The sequence below is a fragment of the Anolis carolinensis genome, chromosome 3 (assembly GCF_035594765.1).
Source record: "Anolis carolinensis isolate JA03-04 chromosome 3, rAnoCar3.1.pri, whole genome shotgun sequence".
Taxonomy (NCBI): Eukaryota; Metazoa; Chordata; class Lepidosauria; order Squamata; family Dactyloidae; genus Anolis; species Anolis carolinensis.
The window spans coordinates 33,097,924-33,115,328 of NC_085843.1; the positions used below are offsets into that span (position 1 = coordinate 33,097,924).

General features: G+C 41.8%; 1 protein-coding gene across 2 annotated transcripts in view; it reads left to right on the top strand.

Annotated features, from left to right (window-relative positions):
* Positions 1 to 17,405, top strand: part of b3glct (beta 3-glucosyltransferase) — a 123,949-nt gene that overhangs the window by 22,434 nt on the left and 84,110 nt on the right. For both annotated transcript variants that reach the window (XM_008107926.2, XM_062974700.1), the window contains exons 2-3: positions 7,834 to 7,892; positions 17,019 to 17,058. In XM_008107926.2, the coding sequence (XP_008106133.2) occupies positions 7,834 to 7,892; positions 17,019 to 17,058 (99 nt within the window). The remainder of the gene's footprint in view (positions 1 to 7,833; positions 7,893 to 17,018; positions 17,059 to 17,405) is intronic.

Here is a 17,405-nt window from a genome sequence, read left to right on the forward strand (position 1 = left end):
GTTATTGGTGCTCTGCAGCCTGGGTCGTGACAGTTTGACTCCGCCGCCCTAAGCACCAATTAACCTCGGCCAGAATGTCTACCGGAGTCGTACCTGGGCCGAGCGGCCAGCCGATTACCTACACCATCGACAAGGAAGAGGTGGACCGAATCCGTGATAAGCTCAATGCACAGGATGGAGAAATAAGGGGTTTGAAGGAACGCGGAGTTCGTCTTCCGGCCATGGCGTTGCCAACCAAGTTTACTGGAGAAGCTTCTAAGGTTCATGTCTTCCGTCGCCAATGTCAAGCTTATCTGGAGGCCCGTGCTGCCGAGTTACCCCAAGAAGACATCAAAGTGGCATGGGTTTACAGTCTTCTAGACGGGCCAGCGGCCAGCTGGGCGACGGCACTGTTCGACCAAGCCTCTCCACACCTAAGATCAGCGCAACACTTCTTGGACCACCTCAAGGAGACTTGGGGAATCGAGGACAATTTGGAGGCAGCCGGTCACAAACTCCGTCGCCTTTTCCAAGGAGACAGACCTATGTCTCAGTATATAGCCGAGTTCCGAGTGCTGGCCCACAACACCGGCTGGAACGATGTAGCCCTCAGGGGACAATTCCGGGAGGGTCTCAACATTGAAATGCTGGAAGAAATCTCCAAGGTGGATCCTCCCCAGACCCTCGAGGCACTCATTGATCAATGTTTACGGGCTGAAGTCATGATTGCCAACAGGAAACAGTGGGTTCGAGGCCAGGGCAGTAGAGCCGGGGCAAAACCCCCCGCTCCCGCCAGCGTTCAGCCACGTCCGGTGTGGAGACCCCCACCGCCAACCCCATACCCCAGAGGAGGCGAGGAGGTGCCGATGCAGTTGGGCAATGTGCGTCCCAGACTAGATGCCGCCGAGAAGGCCCGTCGTCAACGCTTAAACCTCTGCTGGTACTGCGGGAACGGGGGCCACTTCGCCAGAGAGTGCCCAGCCAAAGGGAAGCCTGCCGCCCGTCTTGCGGCGGCGTCCTCCACGGAGACGAAGGCGTCTGAGCCGACTGGCACACAGCCGGCGGGGGAAGCCAACGACCGGGTGTAGAGAGGCTCGCCAACCCGGTCAAAAAATCCATCCAAGAGCCGCCAACCGGGGTCCTGTTCCTTCTCGTGGTCACATTATGGTCAGCAAAAAGGGGACCCGTCATGATCCACGCCATGATAGACTCTGGAGCTACCAACAATTTCATCGATAGAGAGTATGCCGACTCTCTGGGATTACAATATCATGATTTCAAGAATGCCCGTGTGGTGCAAGCCATAGACGGCCGTCCCCTCAAGACGGGCCCCGTAAGTCAGTGGTCGGAACCCACCAGGATGTGGATAAGGGAACATATGGAAGAGATTTCCTTCTTTGTTACCGAGGTCCCCCATTTCCCTGTGATTTTGGGAATTCCATGGCTGACTCTCCACGACCCTAACATTTCCTGGTCCAACAGAGAACTGCAGTTTGCTTCACCGTACTGCCAAAACCATTGCCTCGTAGCCAAGGTATGCCATGCCACAGACACCGAGCCCATCATCACCTTGCCAAAGAAGTACTCCGAGTATTGGGATGTATTCAATGAGAAAGAAGCCGAAAAATTACCCCCACATAGACCTTATGACTGTGCCATTGACTTGGTGGAGGGGGCCCCGATCCCGCGAGGGCATCTCTACTCCCTGACTGAACCAGAGCAAGAAGCTCTCAGGGAATTCCTAGAGACAAACCTTCGCAAGGGATTCATCAGACCCTCTCAATCCCCAGCCGCCTCCCCAGTGATGTTTGTGAAGAAGAAGTCAGGGGAACTACGCTTGGTGGTGGACTACAGAGCATTGAACAATATCACCAAGCGGAACAGCTATCCCCTGCCCTTAATCTCGGATCTACTGGATCGGCTTCGAGGAGCCAAGGTTTACACCAAGCTGGATCTTCGGGGGGCTTACAACTTAGTTCGCATCAGGGAAGGGGACGAGTGGAAGACCGCCTTCCAGACCAAATTCGGATTATTTGAGTCCCGAGTTATGAATTTCGGTTTATGCGGAGCCCCCGCAACGTTCCAGCATTTTGTCAATGACATTTTTCAGGACTATCTAGACAGGTTCTTGATAATCTACCTGGACGATTTTTTGGTGTTTTCCAGATCACAATCAGAACATGAGAACCACGTCAAAATGGTGTTACAACGATTGCGGGATCATGGACTTTATGCCAAGCTGGAAAAATGCGCTTTTGATCTACAAGAGGTAGATTTCCTTGGTTACCGCATCTCGCCTCTAGGGCTTTCCATGGATCCAGCCAAAGTTTCAGCAGTATTGGAATGGCGGGCGCCAACTAACAAGAAAGAGGTGCAGCGTTTCTTGGGGTTCGCGAACTACTACCGCAAGTTCATTCCAGATTTTGCCCGCTGGTCCGACCCCATCACTAGCTGCATCCGTGGAAAGCAGCCTTTCCGCTGGACTGATCAAGCAGAGAAAGGGTTCCAGCAACTAAAGAAACTATTCACCTCCCAGCCAATTCTACAGCACCCAAATCCTGGAACCCCTTTTGTGGTGCAAGCGGACGCCTCTGATGTGGCAATTGGGGCTGTACTCTTACAACCGGTGGGAGATCACCTCCACCCCTGTGCCTTTTATTCTCGTCAACTAACCACACCAGAGAGGAATTACACCATTTGGGAAAAAGAACTACTGGCCATAAAGGCAGCCTTTGAAACTTGGAGACATTGGCTAGAAGGGGCCAAATTTCCCATTGAAGTCCACACTGATCATCGTAATCTAGAACATCTAAGAACTGCCCGCAAACTAAATCAGAGGCAGCAACGTTGGGCTTTATTCTTTGAACGTTTCAACTTTCAGATCCATTATGTGACCCCAGCCCAAACCAAGCAAGCAGACGCCCTGTCACGTAAACCGGAATACGCTGCAGGACGCAAGGAGACCTTTGAATCCCAACTGCTACAACCTGAGAACTTTGCCACGCTCACGGTGGGGAACACCAAATCCATTCCCATTGGTTCAACTTCCCCTACTCCAGGACCCATCTGTGCTCAAGAAATCAGGGCTAGTCAGCAAGCAGATGCCTGGGCGCAGGACCAACTTCGCCAAGGTCTGCATTTCCCCTTTTCGCTTAAAGATGGGCTGCTCTGCTATAGAAATCATGTTTATATCCCACCCGGACCGGGCAGGGAAAAAGCGCTTCGTCTGTGTCATGACTGCAAACCAGCAGGACACTTCGGACTATTTAAAACTATGCATTTGATCCTAAGGGATTTTTGGTGGCCCAAGATCCGCAAGGATGTGGAAAAATATGTCAACACCTGCCCAGTATGCCAGCGCTCCAAGATACGAAGGGAGAAGCCCTCAGGGCTTTTACACCCCCTTCCTACCCCATCTCGCCCATGGGAAATAATTTCCGCGGATTTCATCACTGACCTACCACCTTCCTGTGGATTCACCACGATCTTAGTGGTGGTGGACCTATTCACCAAGTTAGCCCATTTCATTCCCTGCGAAGGCCTCCCCACGGCCAAGGAAACTGCGGATCTATTTCTTCAACATGTTTTCAGACTACATGGATTGCCCAAGAGTTTAGTCACAGACCGTGGATCTCAATTCACCTCTCGTTTTTGGAAGGCACTACAAAAACTATTGGGCATAGACTCTCGCTTATCTTCAGCTCATCATCCCCAAACAGATGGGCAAACGGAGCGCACCAATGCCACTTTGGAGCAGTATCTTCGCTGTTATGTAAACTATCAACAGGACAATTGGGCTTCTCTGTTACCACTGTCTGAGTTTGCCTACAACAATGGAGTTCAAGCTTCTACAAAAGAAACGCCGTTCTTTGCAAACTACGGCTTCCATCCACGTTTCTTCCCCCCTGTCATTGAAACTTCAGAGGTTCCCGCAGCAGAGGATTGGCTGCAGGAACTCACAGCGGTGCAACAACTTTTGCTCCAGCAACTGGACCAAGCCAAGGAGGACTATAAACGCCACGCTGACAAACATCGCCAGCCGGGCCCCGAAATCAAGGTAGGAGATCGGGTTTTCCTGTCCACTCGCTTTCTGCCCTCCCACCGCCCTTGCCGGAAGTTAGATGCCCGTTTCATTGGTCCCTATCCAGTGGTGGCGCAATTAAACCCCGTGACTTTCAAACTCCAACTTCCGCGTTCAATGCGCATTCACCCCGTGTTTCACCGTTCCCTGCTCCTTCCGGCGGATGGTGTGCGACCTGATACAGACCAACCGGCCCCCCCTCCTGTTTTGATGAATGGGGAGGAGGAGTTCGAGGTTGAGGACATTTTGGATTCTCGCTTTCACCGCCGCCGCCTACAATATCTCATTGACTGGGTGGGTTTTGGCCCTGAGGAACGCTCTTGGGAAGACGCCTCCACAGTCCATGCTCCTGATCTAACCCGTCGCTTTCATCAGACCTATCCCACCAAACCACGACCTCGCGCCTCGGGGAGAGGGCCCCAGTTTGGGAGGGGCCTTGAGGAGGGGGATAGTGTGATGACCCATGGGCCTTGTAGTCCTGCTCAGGACATTGTAATTCCTGATGAAGATGAAAACTTGGGTTTTTTACCTTCCCAGTCTGAACTGGATTCCTCTCAGCCAGATCTTTCCCAGGCAGATCTGGGAACCTTGCACCTGCAAGAAAGTTGTCTCCCAGAAGTATGTCAAACAAGCCCAGAGCCTACTTCTCCCGTATTCTTGCGCCGGGAGTTTTGTAAACAACAGAGAAGTTTGGATTCAGCTTCGCGCAGGAGTGCGAGGATTGCAGCTAAGAATGTGGCCAATTAAGACTGCTTCTCGTGAGAATCTTTGGGGAGTCTCACATCTGGTCTCAGAGTTAGCTTTCGGTTCTGATTCCCAGAGAACTGCTTCGGCGGGAAAGCTAGACTCTATTTAGGTGTTTTACCCGCGTAGTAACTTCGCGGAGTCAATTCGTCAGCCTACGGAGCGAGTTGTGTCTGGACAGCGCGCTCCGGTTCAAGCCTCGCTCCTGCTCAAGCCTTGCCTTGCTATCCAGCCTTCGCCTTGCTTCCCAGCCTTTGTTTATCTACGAACTTTGCCTTGTTTCCCAGGATCAATCCTTGCCTTGTTCCACGGATTTATCAAGTTATTCCACGGACCTTGTTCTTGTTCTTAGTTACCTTGTTCCACGTTCAAGCCTTGTTTTAAGTATCAAGTTATTTCCTAGCCTCGCTCAAGTTTCATGGACTAAAGGACCTTGTCATCTCCCCTCACTTTGCTTGGCAAAGTGAGTGTTTCGGTTATTGGATTACAACTTTGGACCTTAATATTTCTTATTGGACATTGCTTTTTTGGACTAATTCTGACCTTTCCTGAAAGGTCTAATTCTGGACTATTTTCTACACTTGTTTTTATTAACCTTATATATTCCTACAATAAAGATATTAGATAGATTCTGGCCTCTGTGTATGGTTATTGGTGCTCTGCAGCCTGGGTCGTGACAGTTGCCCACACTGCCATTGAGTAGGCTTTTAAGTATGTTCAAGCTCATCTTCTGTCAGAGAGACTGCAACAGTCTTCTGGCATCATTTCTTGATCAGTCTTCTGCCAACAGTGATCTAGCACTGAACTCCAGACAGTTGCTTCATATCAAAATCACCATCATCCCATTCAGCACAGGAAACAAGGTCCCAAGTGTGGCCCACAGTATGAATGGAGCCAGATAATTTTTGAGACAGATTTGTTGTAATCATAGAGGCCATGAAATCCTGAGGCACTTTTGACTAAATGCTCTCAGAATGGATGTTGAATTTCACAAGTACCAGAAGACAATCTCCAAGACAACTCTGGCTGATTCAGAAAGGGAGACAGTTGAATATTATACACAATCAAAACTCGGTGATAGGATAGGGAGCCTGGTCAATAACATCTACCCTCCCCCTGTCTGCTGTGCAGATAAACCTAGCAGGAAAAGCAGAGATAGATCCCCACCTAGCTCATCCAGAAAGGTCTGAGATACATGTCAAATGAGATAAATGTCAAATCAGCATACTTATACAGAATAACATTCTGGATAGCTGTTGTTTTTCTGTTCACCAGCTTGGCATTCAATAGTGCGATAACAGTGGGAAGTAGTAGCCAGTAATGAAAAGACCAAGGAATTGACATCTCCGGCCCATCCTCTGTTCAGATATCAGCCAGCATGCCAACACCTTAAATCAAGAAATGGTTTTCTAAGATCTACAGAGATACTTGGAGGAACACCTCAGAAAGCAAGAGTCCAAATGTGAAACGATAAAACTCGGAACCTCAGTGGCTGATATTGGATGAGAAACTGCCTTCTGGACACATCGAAGACTGAGCGACTTGGATGGTGCTGAACAGATAGTGCTCTGATACCACGAGATGCAGAGCCAAACTTAAGAAATGAGGATAGAAAGTGGAGTCCACGACATGTGAATGTGGAGAAAAAAAAACCACATACCACCTACTACAATGCGGCCTGTGCCCTGCTACATGCACAGTGGAGGACCGTCTTACAGCGGCACCAGTGGCACCAGAGGCACTTCTGGTCAAAGGAAATTTAGTACAATGCCAAGTTTTTAACTTCGTAGGTTTTTAATGCATTATAACTGTATTCTCAATTCTCTTTTGACACGATAAATAAATAAATAAATAAATAAGTGTGATAACTAATCATTTATTTCAGTCTAACCTGTAAGACTCCAATACTGATGGAGCTCGTTATCTACTATTACACACTGAGTCATGAGCCACCTTAAGTAGGATGGTGCTTCACTTCCTGTACTGGACAACTAGGGATAGAGTGTTGTGGCACAGCTGTCAAAGATGGAGTGACCTCTGGCACACTTCAGACATGATATAGTAGCAGTAAAGGTGTAGTCTATGTATACATGTATGTCAAGGAACAGTTGTTCAAGACCATGGACATGGGAGAAGCTATCACTGATAGAATTCAGAAGGCAAGGTAGACTATTTCTCCTTCAGGCAGTTTCTGGAATTAAGTTACTACTAATTGGCAAAGTTAATCAAATAAATTTAATTAAGCCATCCTATTTCATTAGGAATGTAAAAACTTAATTGATAACAAAATTGATTGTAATTAGCTAGTCCCTAATAGATAATAACTTTGGCAAAGGATTGATAGGTGAAAACATCACTTGTCATTTCAGATAGAAAACTTACAAAACTATTTTAACTTATATGACATGGTATTAATTCAGTCTGGTATCTGACCTATAGTTATCTACCTTTAGATATAACAACCTGGTTTGCTTGACCTTGATACATTAGTAGCTGTTGTGCTGCTGTTAACAGTTGACACCCAAGAAGAATGGCTGTTCCCACTAAATGTAAAATAATCTCATGCCTGGCATTGTTTCAGTAAACTAAAGCATGAACTCCTTCTCACCCTGGATTCAAAGAAGATTTTTTCCTCTAATAATGGCAAACTTTAACCTAAGGATATAGAGAAATTCTGGTTTCCAATGTGATCACGTAATAATCCTTAAACTGAAGTAGTAGAGTGGCCAGATTTTTTAAAAATGGGATTTGTTTTGACTTGAAGCCAAAATAAATTGGCTCTATATCAAAGAACGATTTTCTGTCCAGAGATGCATGAGAGTAAAATTGTCTGACTATAGTAAGTGATACTAGTCTTGAAATAAAATTGTCTTCAGCTTGAATAAAATTATTACAGGCTTTTTGTACATTAAGAGATACTATTAGCTAAATTGCTTCTTACATCCTATTTAGACATAATTTGTCAAATTTGAAAATAAGGTGTCATTTTGAAAAAAGTTAGCTCATGTTTTTTTCTTTTCATTTTCCAGCATTCATGCTAAACGATGCTAGTGAAGATGTAAAGGAGGAGACTACGCTGCTGTCACAGGTACTAAAATTTCTGTCTCACTTCCAGGAAGTCACTAGCAGATCTAAAGGAGAGCTAGTCCATGATAATCTGCTTAGCCTTATAGTAAGGCCTATTAGAAATCATAGAAAGGATTGTTGCAATTTTATTTGTTTTGGTTTTGTGATTTGTTTTGTGCACTCCCTGGTGTATTCCAGATTGTTTTCATTGTGATACAGGTGAAACTTTCATGGTTATTCTAGGGTTGTTGTTTTCTTCTGAGTCCACTTGTCATTAGTTTTATAATCTCATAGGAGGCGAATCATGTTGGAGGCCTTATTGCATGTTTATTTCCAGAGAATAGGTTAATGAAAGGGTGATGCTGTGTTTACACTAAAACTTTGAAAACCATGTATGTTATATTTATGTTGAAATTGGTATATTTGTTTACATTCCATTCAGTTGGACTTAACTGCAGTGAGCCTTTGATAGCTGCTGGTATTTGGTTCCAGGACTCTGCTCTCAACAGCACTGCACAAAAGCATTTACCTATAAATATAAACTAAAAACTATACCCTAGCCACCTACCTACCTGCAAATTCGACATGATAAAGATTAGAATCTCCCTTAGACAACTGATGGGTGTTTAAAAGATAAAGAAAAAAAAGAAACAGCAACAATGACTATTTTCTTATTTTCAGTTAGACATATTTGGGAGAAACAGACTTTCCCATGCTTAACAGTATTGCTCAGAATTTGCTGCTTCCCTGGAGGCTATCAGTCTGCTGTTCAGGCACTATTATCATTCTCCTTTTTCCTCTAGTGACCTTTATTTCTCAGGATGTACTCTCTAAAAAGAGAAGAGGGGAAAAAATGGAAATCCTGAGACAAAATTGGAAGAAAGGGACATTCACAACACATTCAAAGCACCTGGCAAGTTCTAAAACCAGACCCTGTTATAGGAGAATAAAGAAAACTGCTGCAAAACATTTGCACTCTGAGAAAGACTGATCTTAAAATAGTGTTCCATATTGGTTTAGGAGCCTAAATCTGCAGAAATGGCTGTTTGCATTTGGTTGGAGGCAAATGTTTCACTTTACCAGAAGATCTTTTCCCTTGCTAACTAGCTGCATTAGTCCTATTACATACACATACTAGGACAAGATTATGACTTTCCAGCCTCTTGATGTTTTGAAACAGAGCAGAATCTAAATGAGATTGTTAATTTTGCCCTTTAAAATCTTTTATTTCCAAGAACCACAGTCTTCTGGACATGCACTAAAATAATTAAAGATCCCAGTGATCATCTGTACTTATTAAAATACCTTACTGCTTTGGTCAGGCCTCACCTGGAAAACTGTGTTGAGTTCTGGATATTGACAAGCTAGAATGTGTCCAAAGGAGAGCAACCGAAATGGTAAAAAGTCTGGAAACAATAACTTATTATAAGAAGCTTAGTTTTTTTTTAGCTTGAAGAAGAGAAAGTTAAGAGGTGGCATGATAGCTGTGACTGAATATTTGAAATAATTTGAAGATGGAGCAACTTTGTTTCCTGCTACTCTGGAGACTGACATGGAGCAGTGGATTCAAATTACTGAAAAAGATATTTCACCTGAGCATTAAGAAAAACTTCCTGATGTGGAATACATTGCCTCAGCGTTGTGAAGTCTCCCCCTTTGGCTGTTTTTTTAAAGGTTAGGTGACTATTTGTTGGAGTTCTTTGATTGTGTATTCTTGCCTGGTGGGATGGTGCTGGATTGGATGGCCCTTGTGGTCCTATGATTTCATAACTGAATCAATAGTATTTTTAACCCACATTTGCACAGAAGGAGTAGGCTATATTTAGTATAATTAATATTACACAGAAACCTTCCTTAACCCTCCTCCGTAACAACATCATTTGATAATGCTCAAAGCAGTCTTATTCTTTGTGTGGAAAGTATACTATTCTCTATTTCTGGCCCAAAAAATACTTCATAAAATTTTGAAAATTATATTATCTACAAATTATTCCTGATTTTATTAGTCTTGTTGCATCAGTGAACCCCATCCCTGATTTCTCTTCTGGAACACTCTTATCATCCTCACCTTCTTCTTTCACTGTGTTTCTGGCAATAAATGTGTCATTGCTATTACTTTCAGTTTCTTATAGCCTTTCCACTCCACCCACCTTTTCTGTCTTCTGCACACCCTTTCTAGTACCTTGAACTGCATGACTGTATATTGTGCTAACCTTGCTTCTGCTCATTGTTCAGTTTTCCTTACTGCTTTTATTCACATCTCTTGTTCTCTATTCCCAAACACCCCCTTTCTCGCTCTCCTTTCACTTTCATGCCTTCCACTCCCTCGCAAGTTCTTATTCTTCTTTCGCCCTTATCTCAAATCATTCCTTCTCCCTCCCTCTCTCTACCCCCTCCTCTCTCTCTTTCTCCCCCCCCCCCCCCCCATACACACACATGCACGCACACACTGTACATCCCCCATATAATAAGGGAATGTGCCATAAGGAGCTTTTCTTTGCTGTCCTTGCTATCATATTTCTGTTCACAGTTGCCCATCACTTTGGGGAGGAACACTGTTGGGAACAACATGGCAAATGAAAATGCTCTCCTCCATTTTGGTCCTGGGAAAATTTTCTTAAGTTTTGAAGAAATTGTACTTTATGTTGTGGCTTGGGGTTTTTTTTACACAAAAACACACTTTTACATAATTAATATTAATTAATTGTCCCTGGTTTTTTATTTGCAGCACCAGTATTGTCCGTGGGAGTGCACTGACATCTCATCAGTAGCTACTTTGTTATGATAGACAGCCTAATATTATCAGAGAACTGTAGGAAAGCCAACAGCTTAATAATAATGTTTTAATTGGTGTTTGTGTTTTTAATTGTGTTATGTGTCTATTTGTTGCTATATTTTAATCTGTTGTTCCCAGCCATGATCCATAGGAAGAGACATATAAGAATTACCTGGCTCTTCCTGTGGATCAAGGCGGGGAACAACAGTTGAAAATGCAGGAACAAAATGATACATAACAGTTAAAAACACAAACACCAATTAAAAATACATAATCGGTAAAACAACATAATATCAGTTTAAAAGGTATGCATATTAAAAACAACCAATTCATCATTTTTAATATTGTAATTTAAAAACAATCAGGATAGACTTGCTGGAAGAGATTGGTCTTTAATGCTGTTTTAAATGCAGACAGCGTATGCAGCTGTCAAATTTCTTCCAGCAGGTCATTTCACAATTTGGGAGTGGCTGATGAAAAAGTCATCTGCTTAACATTGCCAGCCTGGTCCTGGCAACTGTCCCATAGAAGAAGCAAGTATGGGAAGCGTTATATTGGAAAAGACAATTCCATAGGTAACTTGAAACCCAAACTATGTACAACTTTCAGGTTAACATAATATTTTGTATCTTTCTCAGAACTAATTGGCAGCCAGTAGAGTGATTTAAATAAAGGTATAATGTAATCACTTCTAGATAGATAAGAGACTAATCTGGATGTCATGTTTTGCAGTAATTTAAGTTTCCAAACTTAGTACAGAAGTAGGCCAATGTACAGTGCATTCCAGAAGTCTAGTCCTCAGGATACAAGTGCACGCACTACCATCATTTAGTCCTACAACTCTAGGAAGTGACATAGCTGGTGTATCAGCTGAAGCTTTTAGGAAGCACTCTTGGCCATCATATCTAGCTGGGTTGTTGTTTGGAGTAATTGATGCAGAAACATCCCAAGCGGCAAACAATCTTTCAGAGGGATTATAACCTCACCCAGGACTGGTTAATATACCTCTAACCTTAGGTTAGAACCCTAAACAGTAAGTGTCTCCATCTTGTCTGTGTTCAAGTTCAATTAGTTTTTCCTCATGCCGCATATTACTTCATACAAACATTCATTCAAGGGAGATACACTAAGCTGATGCCATTTTTCAAGGCATACAGAATGTATTGTGTGCCATTAGCACTCATGCTTCCACATTATGTCTCCTAGTAGTTCCACATACATAATTGGGGATAGATTAGGATTTTGAAGTATGCCATATAACATTTCGTTTTTTCTGGAGCAGTTATGCCCAAGCTCCACCATCTGGAGTCTACCTTAGAGATAGGATTGAAACTCCTGAGGCATATTGGCATCTACTACCAAACCTTCAGATGTTTCAGAAAGTTGGAAAGCAACTGCCCTCTGAATCATCTTGCTCCACGAAGGAAGATTTGACATTGGTCTATAGTTGTAAAAGTCCACAGGATTCAGGGAGGACTTTTTTTAAAAAAGAGATTGTACCAGCACTTCTTTTCTTTTAAACAAGGTGGAATATTTCCCTCCTTTGTAAAGAGATACAGTAATAATAATACGTTGCAGCTGAGATCTAACTGCATCTCCTCCCTGGCTGACCAGCCAAAACAACGAGATCAAGGGAACAAGTTGTCCTCCTTATTCTTCCTACAGTTTGTTCACATCTGTAGTTCTTGCTAATGGGTCCTGTGTAATTCTACTCATAGAATTGCTGGATATCCCATGGTCAGCTTCTAGTACAGCATTTAAATTGATTCTTATCTAAGATTTTATCTGAGAAATGATTATTAAAAACATCACTGCAGAATACTATAGCATAGGAGTTGAAGTTCAGCAGTATGGGAATTCCCATATTCTATACATGCAGAGGTGAAGGCTTTCTTAACTGCTCATATTGCAACCTTAGATGTTCCTCTAGATCAGGGGTCCGCAAACTAAGGCCTGTGGGCCGGATGCGGCCCTCCAAGGTTATTTACCTGGCCCCCGCCCTCAGTTTCAGACTTAGGCTCGCCCAAAGTCTGAAATGACTTGAAGGCACACAACAACAACAACAACAATCCTAATTAACTTGATTATCTCATTATCCAGAAGCAGGCCCACATTTCCCATTGAAATCCTGATAGGTTTATGTTGGTTAAAGTTGTTTTTATTTTTAAATATTGTATTGTTCTTTCATTGTTGTTGGTTTTTTTCCCATTAAAAATAAGACATGCAGTGTGCATAGGAATTTGTTCGTTTTTTTTTTCTTCAAATGATAATTCGGCCCCTCAACAGTCTGAAGGATTGTGGACTGGTCCTCTGCTTAAAAAGTTTGAGGACCCCTGCTCTAGATCATGAATCTTGTCAGTTATAAGTCAGGTTTTCTTTCATCTGCACTCTTAATCACTTGTAATTGTTACTTTTGTATAAGAACTGGATGCAGTTATAATTGTATGATTATTTTTGTTGTTTTAATGGTAGTTTATATATTTGTGCAGTTTATATTTTTTACATGTTTAATTGTGTTCTATTTTTATGCACGTTTTTATGGAAGTTGCTTTGTAAGAATTTATTTATCCTAAATACTTTACATGTGCTACTTTGTATATGAAGGCTTCACTCTGTATTCCAAGGGCATAGTGTTTAGAGATTAATCACACTTGAATGCTTCCCTCTTTTCATTTCAGTCTCTATTTTAAAATATAAATAATAAAGTATCTTAATATATTTTATGTTCTAAATATTGGTAGGCTCATGTAGTTCAGTCTTATTTTTATTTTATAAAACGTAGTAGTTTCTTTTGTAACAAAAAGCGCTAAGAAAAATACAAATAATCCAAAAAACCCCAAAATATAAACATAGTAAACCTGCCAGAAATAATCATGGGAGAAAAACAATCTAAGATGCACAGCAGAATCTGGCAAAAGCCTTTAACAACAAAACATTTAACTTTGAAGTGGAAGCATAATAAAGAAAATGAAAACCATGTCCCTAGGAAATCCCTTTTACTCACTCTCCTTAATGTACTAAAAGGTTTCTTTCAGTTAAGATACACTTGTGTATAAGTCGATTTTTAAAAAACCACACAAAAAACCTATGTCAACTTCTATACATGTCATTATTGCATTAGGGACCCAGTGCAATGGCAGAGAAAAGAAGCAGAGGCAAAAAGCACTTCCATTTTATTGCTCAAACTATAGAAAGAAAAGTAGCCCTCACCTTCTTTTTTTAGGCCTGAGCAGAGACCAGCAGCAATGTGGGGAAACCATTTTTAGATTTGAGGCAGAGCTAAGTGCAAAAGGTTATTTGCAGACTTCCTCCTGGTGAGCATGTCCTTACTATGCTTACTTGCCCAGGAGAAGGCAAGGCAGCTTCCAACCCTTCTATCCAGTGATGGAGCAGTCACTTTGCTTTGTCATCCAGAGGAGGCAGGATGCCTCCCTCTCTCCCTAAACAGAGGCTATTGTGTGAGTGTGTACGCTATATCCTCAGGAGGGAGTTGGCGACCATAGAATTCTTTCAGATCCCTCACCCATAAGCAAAAATGATCCTCTGAAGATGCCAGGCACAGATGCAGGTGAAACATCAGGAGAAAATGCTGCTAGAACACAGCCATACAGCTCGGAAGCCATACAACACTCCGGTGATTCCAGCCATGAAAGCCTTTGACAATACATTGTTGTTGTTATTATTATTAGTAGTAGTAGCAGCAGGAGGAGGAGGAGTTGTGGTTATAGCATAATGATTGCCTTCCTTTTTTCAGACTCACATCAATAGTCTGTGTCAAGTTTGTTTCTAAGCAGTACACCAGTACCCAGTTCACCACACAAAGGCCAAATATTTATGATATCTCATCTGTGTTTGGTTATTTGGGAGCAACTATGTCCGCTGCCTTCTTCCATATCTTCACAATCTTCAAAATCATCTTGATTTAAGAACGCTTAATTTATAATATGTCATGCTAGAAAGCTTCTAATTGTCTTTTTTAATTACTCTTTATTAAGATTTATTTTATAATACAATAGTAATATAGAAAGAAAAAAGATTAATGTATAGATATAGGTATAAAGAAGAAGACAGAAATAGAACAGATTTAAAACTGCAAGCTAGCGTATCTATTTTACTATATCCATTATATACACTAAAGTTTGTATATATATTGGAAAAATTTAATAGGATTCTTATTATTATTGTTATAGTTGCTTGATTGCAGTAAAGAAAAGAAAAAATATATAGCATAAGATAAAAGAAAGCGAAGATATATAAAAAAGATTAAAATTATCAGAGTAGAGAAACGATGTTATAGAGAGAGGTGATTGGTTGTTTTGACTTCCTGATATCGTCCTGAGGTCTAATCCTTTTCTATTCCTAATTGTCTTTAGAAACTTTCAAAAACGCTTTTAGTTTCTCCACAAAGAGCGGTTGTTTTTGTTTATGTGGAGCATCTTTTTATACATTGTAGAGAAATTCAGAAAGGCTGAATAGGACATTATGATCCAGTATGTCAATAAAGAAGGAAATTTGGAGAGTGAAAGAAAAAGTCAGAGTGATTGTGGGTCAGCAGAGGGCCTCAGTTGTCAGGATTCGGTGCATGAACAATGTCTTTAATATCTGAGATAGTGAGCATGTGCCACAATTTTATGAAAATAATAAAAAATGTTTCTTCTTGACATTAATTACACTGTTTCCCAAACCTATAGGCAATCCCAACAAGCGCATGCTATTTCAGTTTGTTTAGTAGCTGTCGAATAGCTGCTGAGATATTTTTAGAATTTGGTTTCCTGGGTGATGGTACTGTGAACTCTTTGCTCTTAAGTACAAATTCTGAGACAAATATAAATAAGATTGAATTACTGGCTTTTGCTTTTCCCTTTGCAGCAACATTTTCATATTTATTTAGGTTACAGTGTAAGTTAGATTTACTACTTTCATATGTATGGTATTATAGGGTAGTAATCCCTTCTGTAATCTGCATTAATTCATCAATTTTGTGATTTTCACTGCTCCTTTGTCCAAATCCATTGTAAGAAAAGTTTTTCAATTGTGATTTTCTTAATTGTGAATTTTTATAAACCAATATAACAAACTTTGAATTCATTTTTCCATTTCATAAGTTCAATTAAGATGGGAGATAGTCTACTTATTATTTATTTATTTATAGTATTTATATTCTGCCCTTCTCACCCCGAAAGGGACTCGGCGCATCACAGAATAAATATATGGCAAGCATTCAATGCCGTTATACACTGACAGGACAGACACAGTATATAGATAGAGATATCTAGGATTTTTCCATCTTCAGCGTCTTGGAGGTTGTGCTCGATTCCAGCCACCGGGAGGGGTGGTGGTGGTGTTGTTCCATCTACCATGCCAAAGGGCCCTGTTCACATACTAACTTCTTTTGATTAAATCACTGGCATTTTTCTGATATTTCCTTATGGTGCCATTAAAATATCTCCCTGCGTTAAGCGATACCTATTTATCTACTCACCACTGTTTTTGATCTGCTAGGTGGGCAGTGAGCTGGACTCAAGGTCGGGTGCGCACCCCCGACCTGGACTTCGAATTGCAAACCTTTTGATTGGAAAGATTTATTGCAGCTGGTGGTTAACTTGCTGTGCTAAAGCCCGGCTGTGCTAGCTCTAGTCTAGCACAGTGATTAAGAATATGAACATGTGAGCCGTCCCAAGTCCGCAGAGGGGGAATAAAATTATTATTAGTTAAAATCTTAGGTAAAGGTAAAGGTTTCCCCCTGACATTAAGTCTAGTTGTGTCCGACTCTGGGGGTTGATGCTCATCTCAATTTCTAAGCCAAAGAGCTGGCGTTGTCCGTAGACATCTCCCAAGGTCATGTGGCCACCATGACTGCATGGAGTGGTGTTACCTTCCCGCCGGAGTGGTACCTATTGATCTACTCACATTTGCATGTTTTCAAACTGCTAAATTGGCAGAAGCTGGGCCTAACAGAGGGAGCTTGCCCCACTCTCTGGATTCGAACCACCGACCTTTCGGTCAGCAAGTTCAGCAGCTCAGCGGTTTAACCCGCTGTGCCACTGGAGGCTCCTTAAAATCTTACCTTAGCTAAGACTTCCCTAGCTGATTTTTAGTTCCTGTTCTTTACTTTCAGTATGAGCATAATAATGGCATCCTGACATTGTGAGGTTTTGATGGATATAACAGAAGTTGTTCTGACGCATGTTAAACACGTCAAATGCACAAATGATGGGAACTATTTTTTAATTTGAGGTAAAAAAAATTCGTATATAAATTGCGTTTGTCGAGCATACTAAAACTGAATAATATATATTTGGTGCCTGAATGCTTTGTTTATGTGTATGTCATTATATTGTTCCCACTGACATATTTTTTTTCTTAATATAGACAGCTGTAAAGAGTGGAAACCCAAGTCAAATAAGCAAAGGTAAGTAAGCATTTCATTACTCCAATTTGTACTAAGTCTAGTAGACTTGATCATTTATGTTTCATACATTGTCAGTTTATTCTGTATAATACAGTTTAGGACTGTTGGAGAAATAGATGGCAGGTTTGAAATTCAAGATCATAAATTGCTTTTCCTGTCATAAAAAGATCACTGAATTAGACTGTCCATCACATTTAAGATCTTGTTTCCCAGATTTAGCAATCAGATTAGGACATGGAAGAAACCACATTTTCCATATCTTGTCTTCTAGTTTGGTTTGTCCATACTGCCACTAAGGTTAGAGGATACATATAGATGTCATAGCTAGTAGTCAATAGATATGCCCG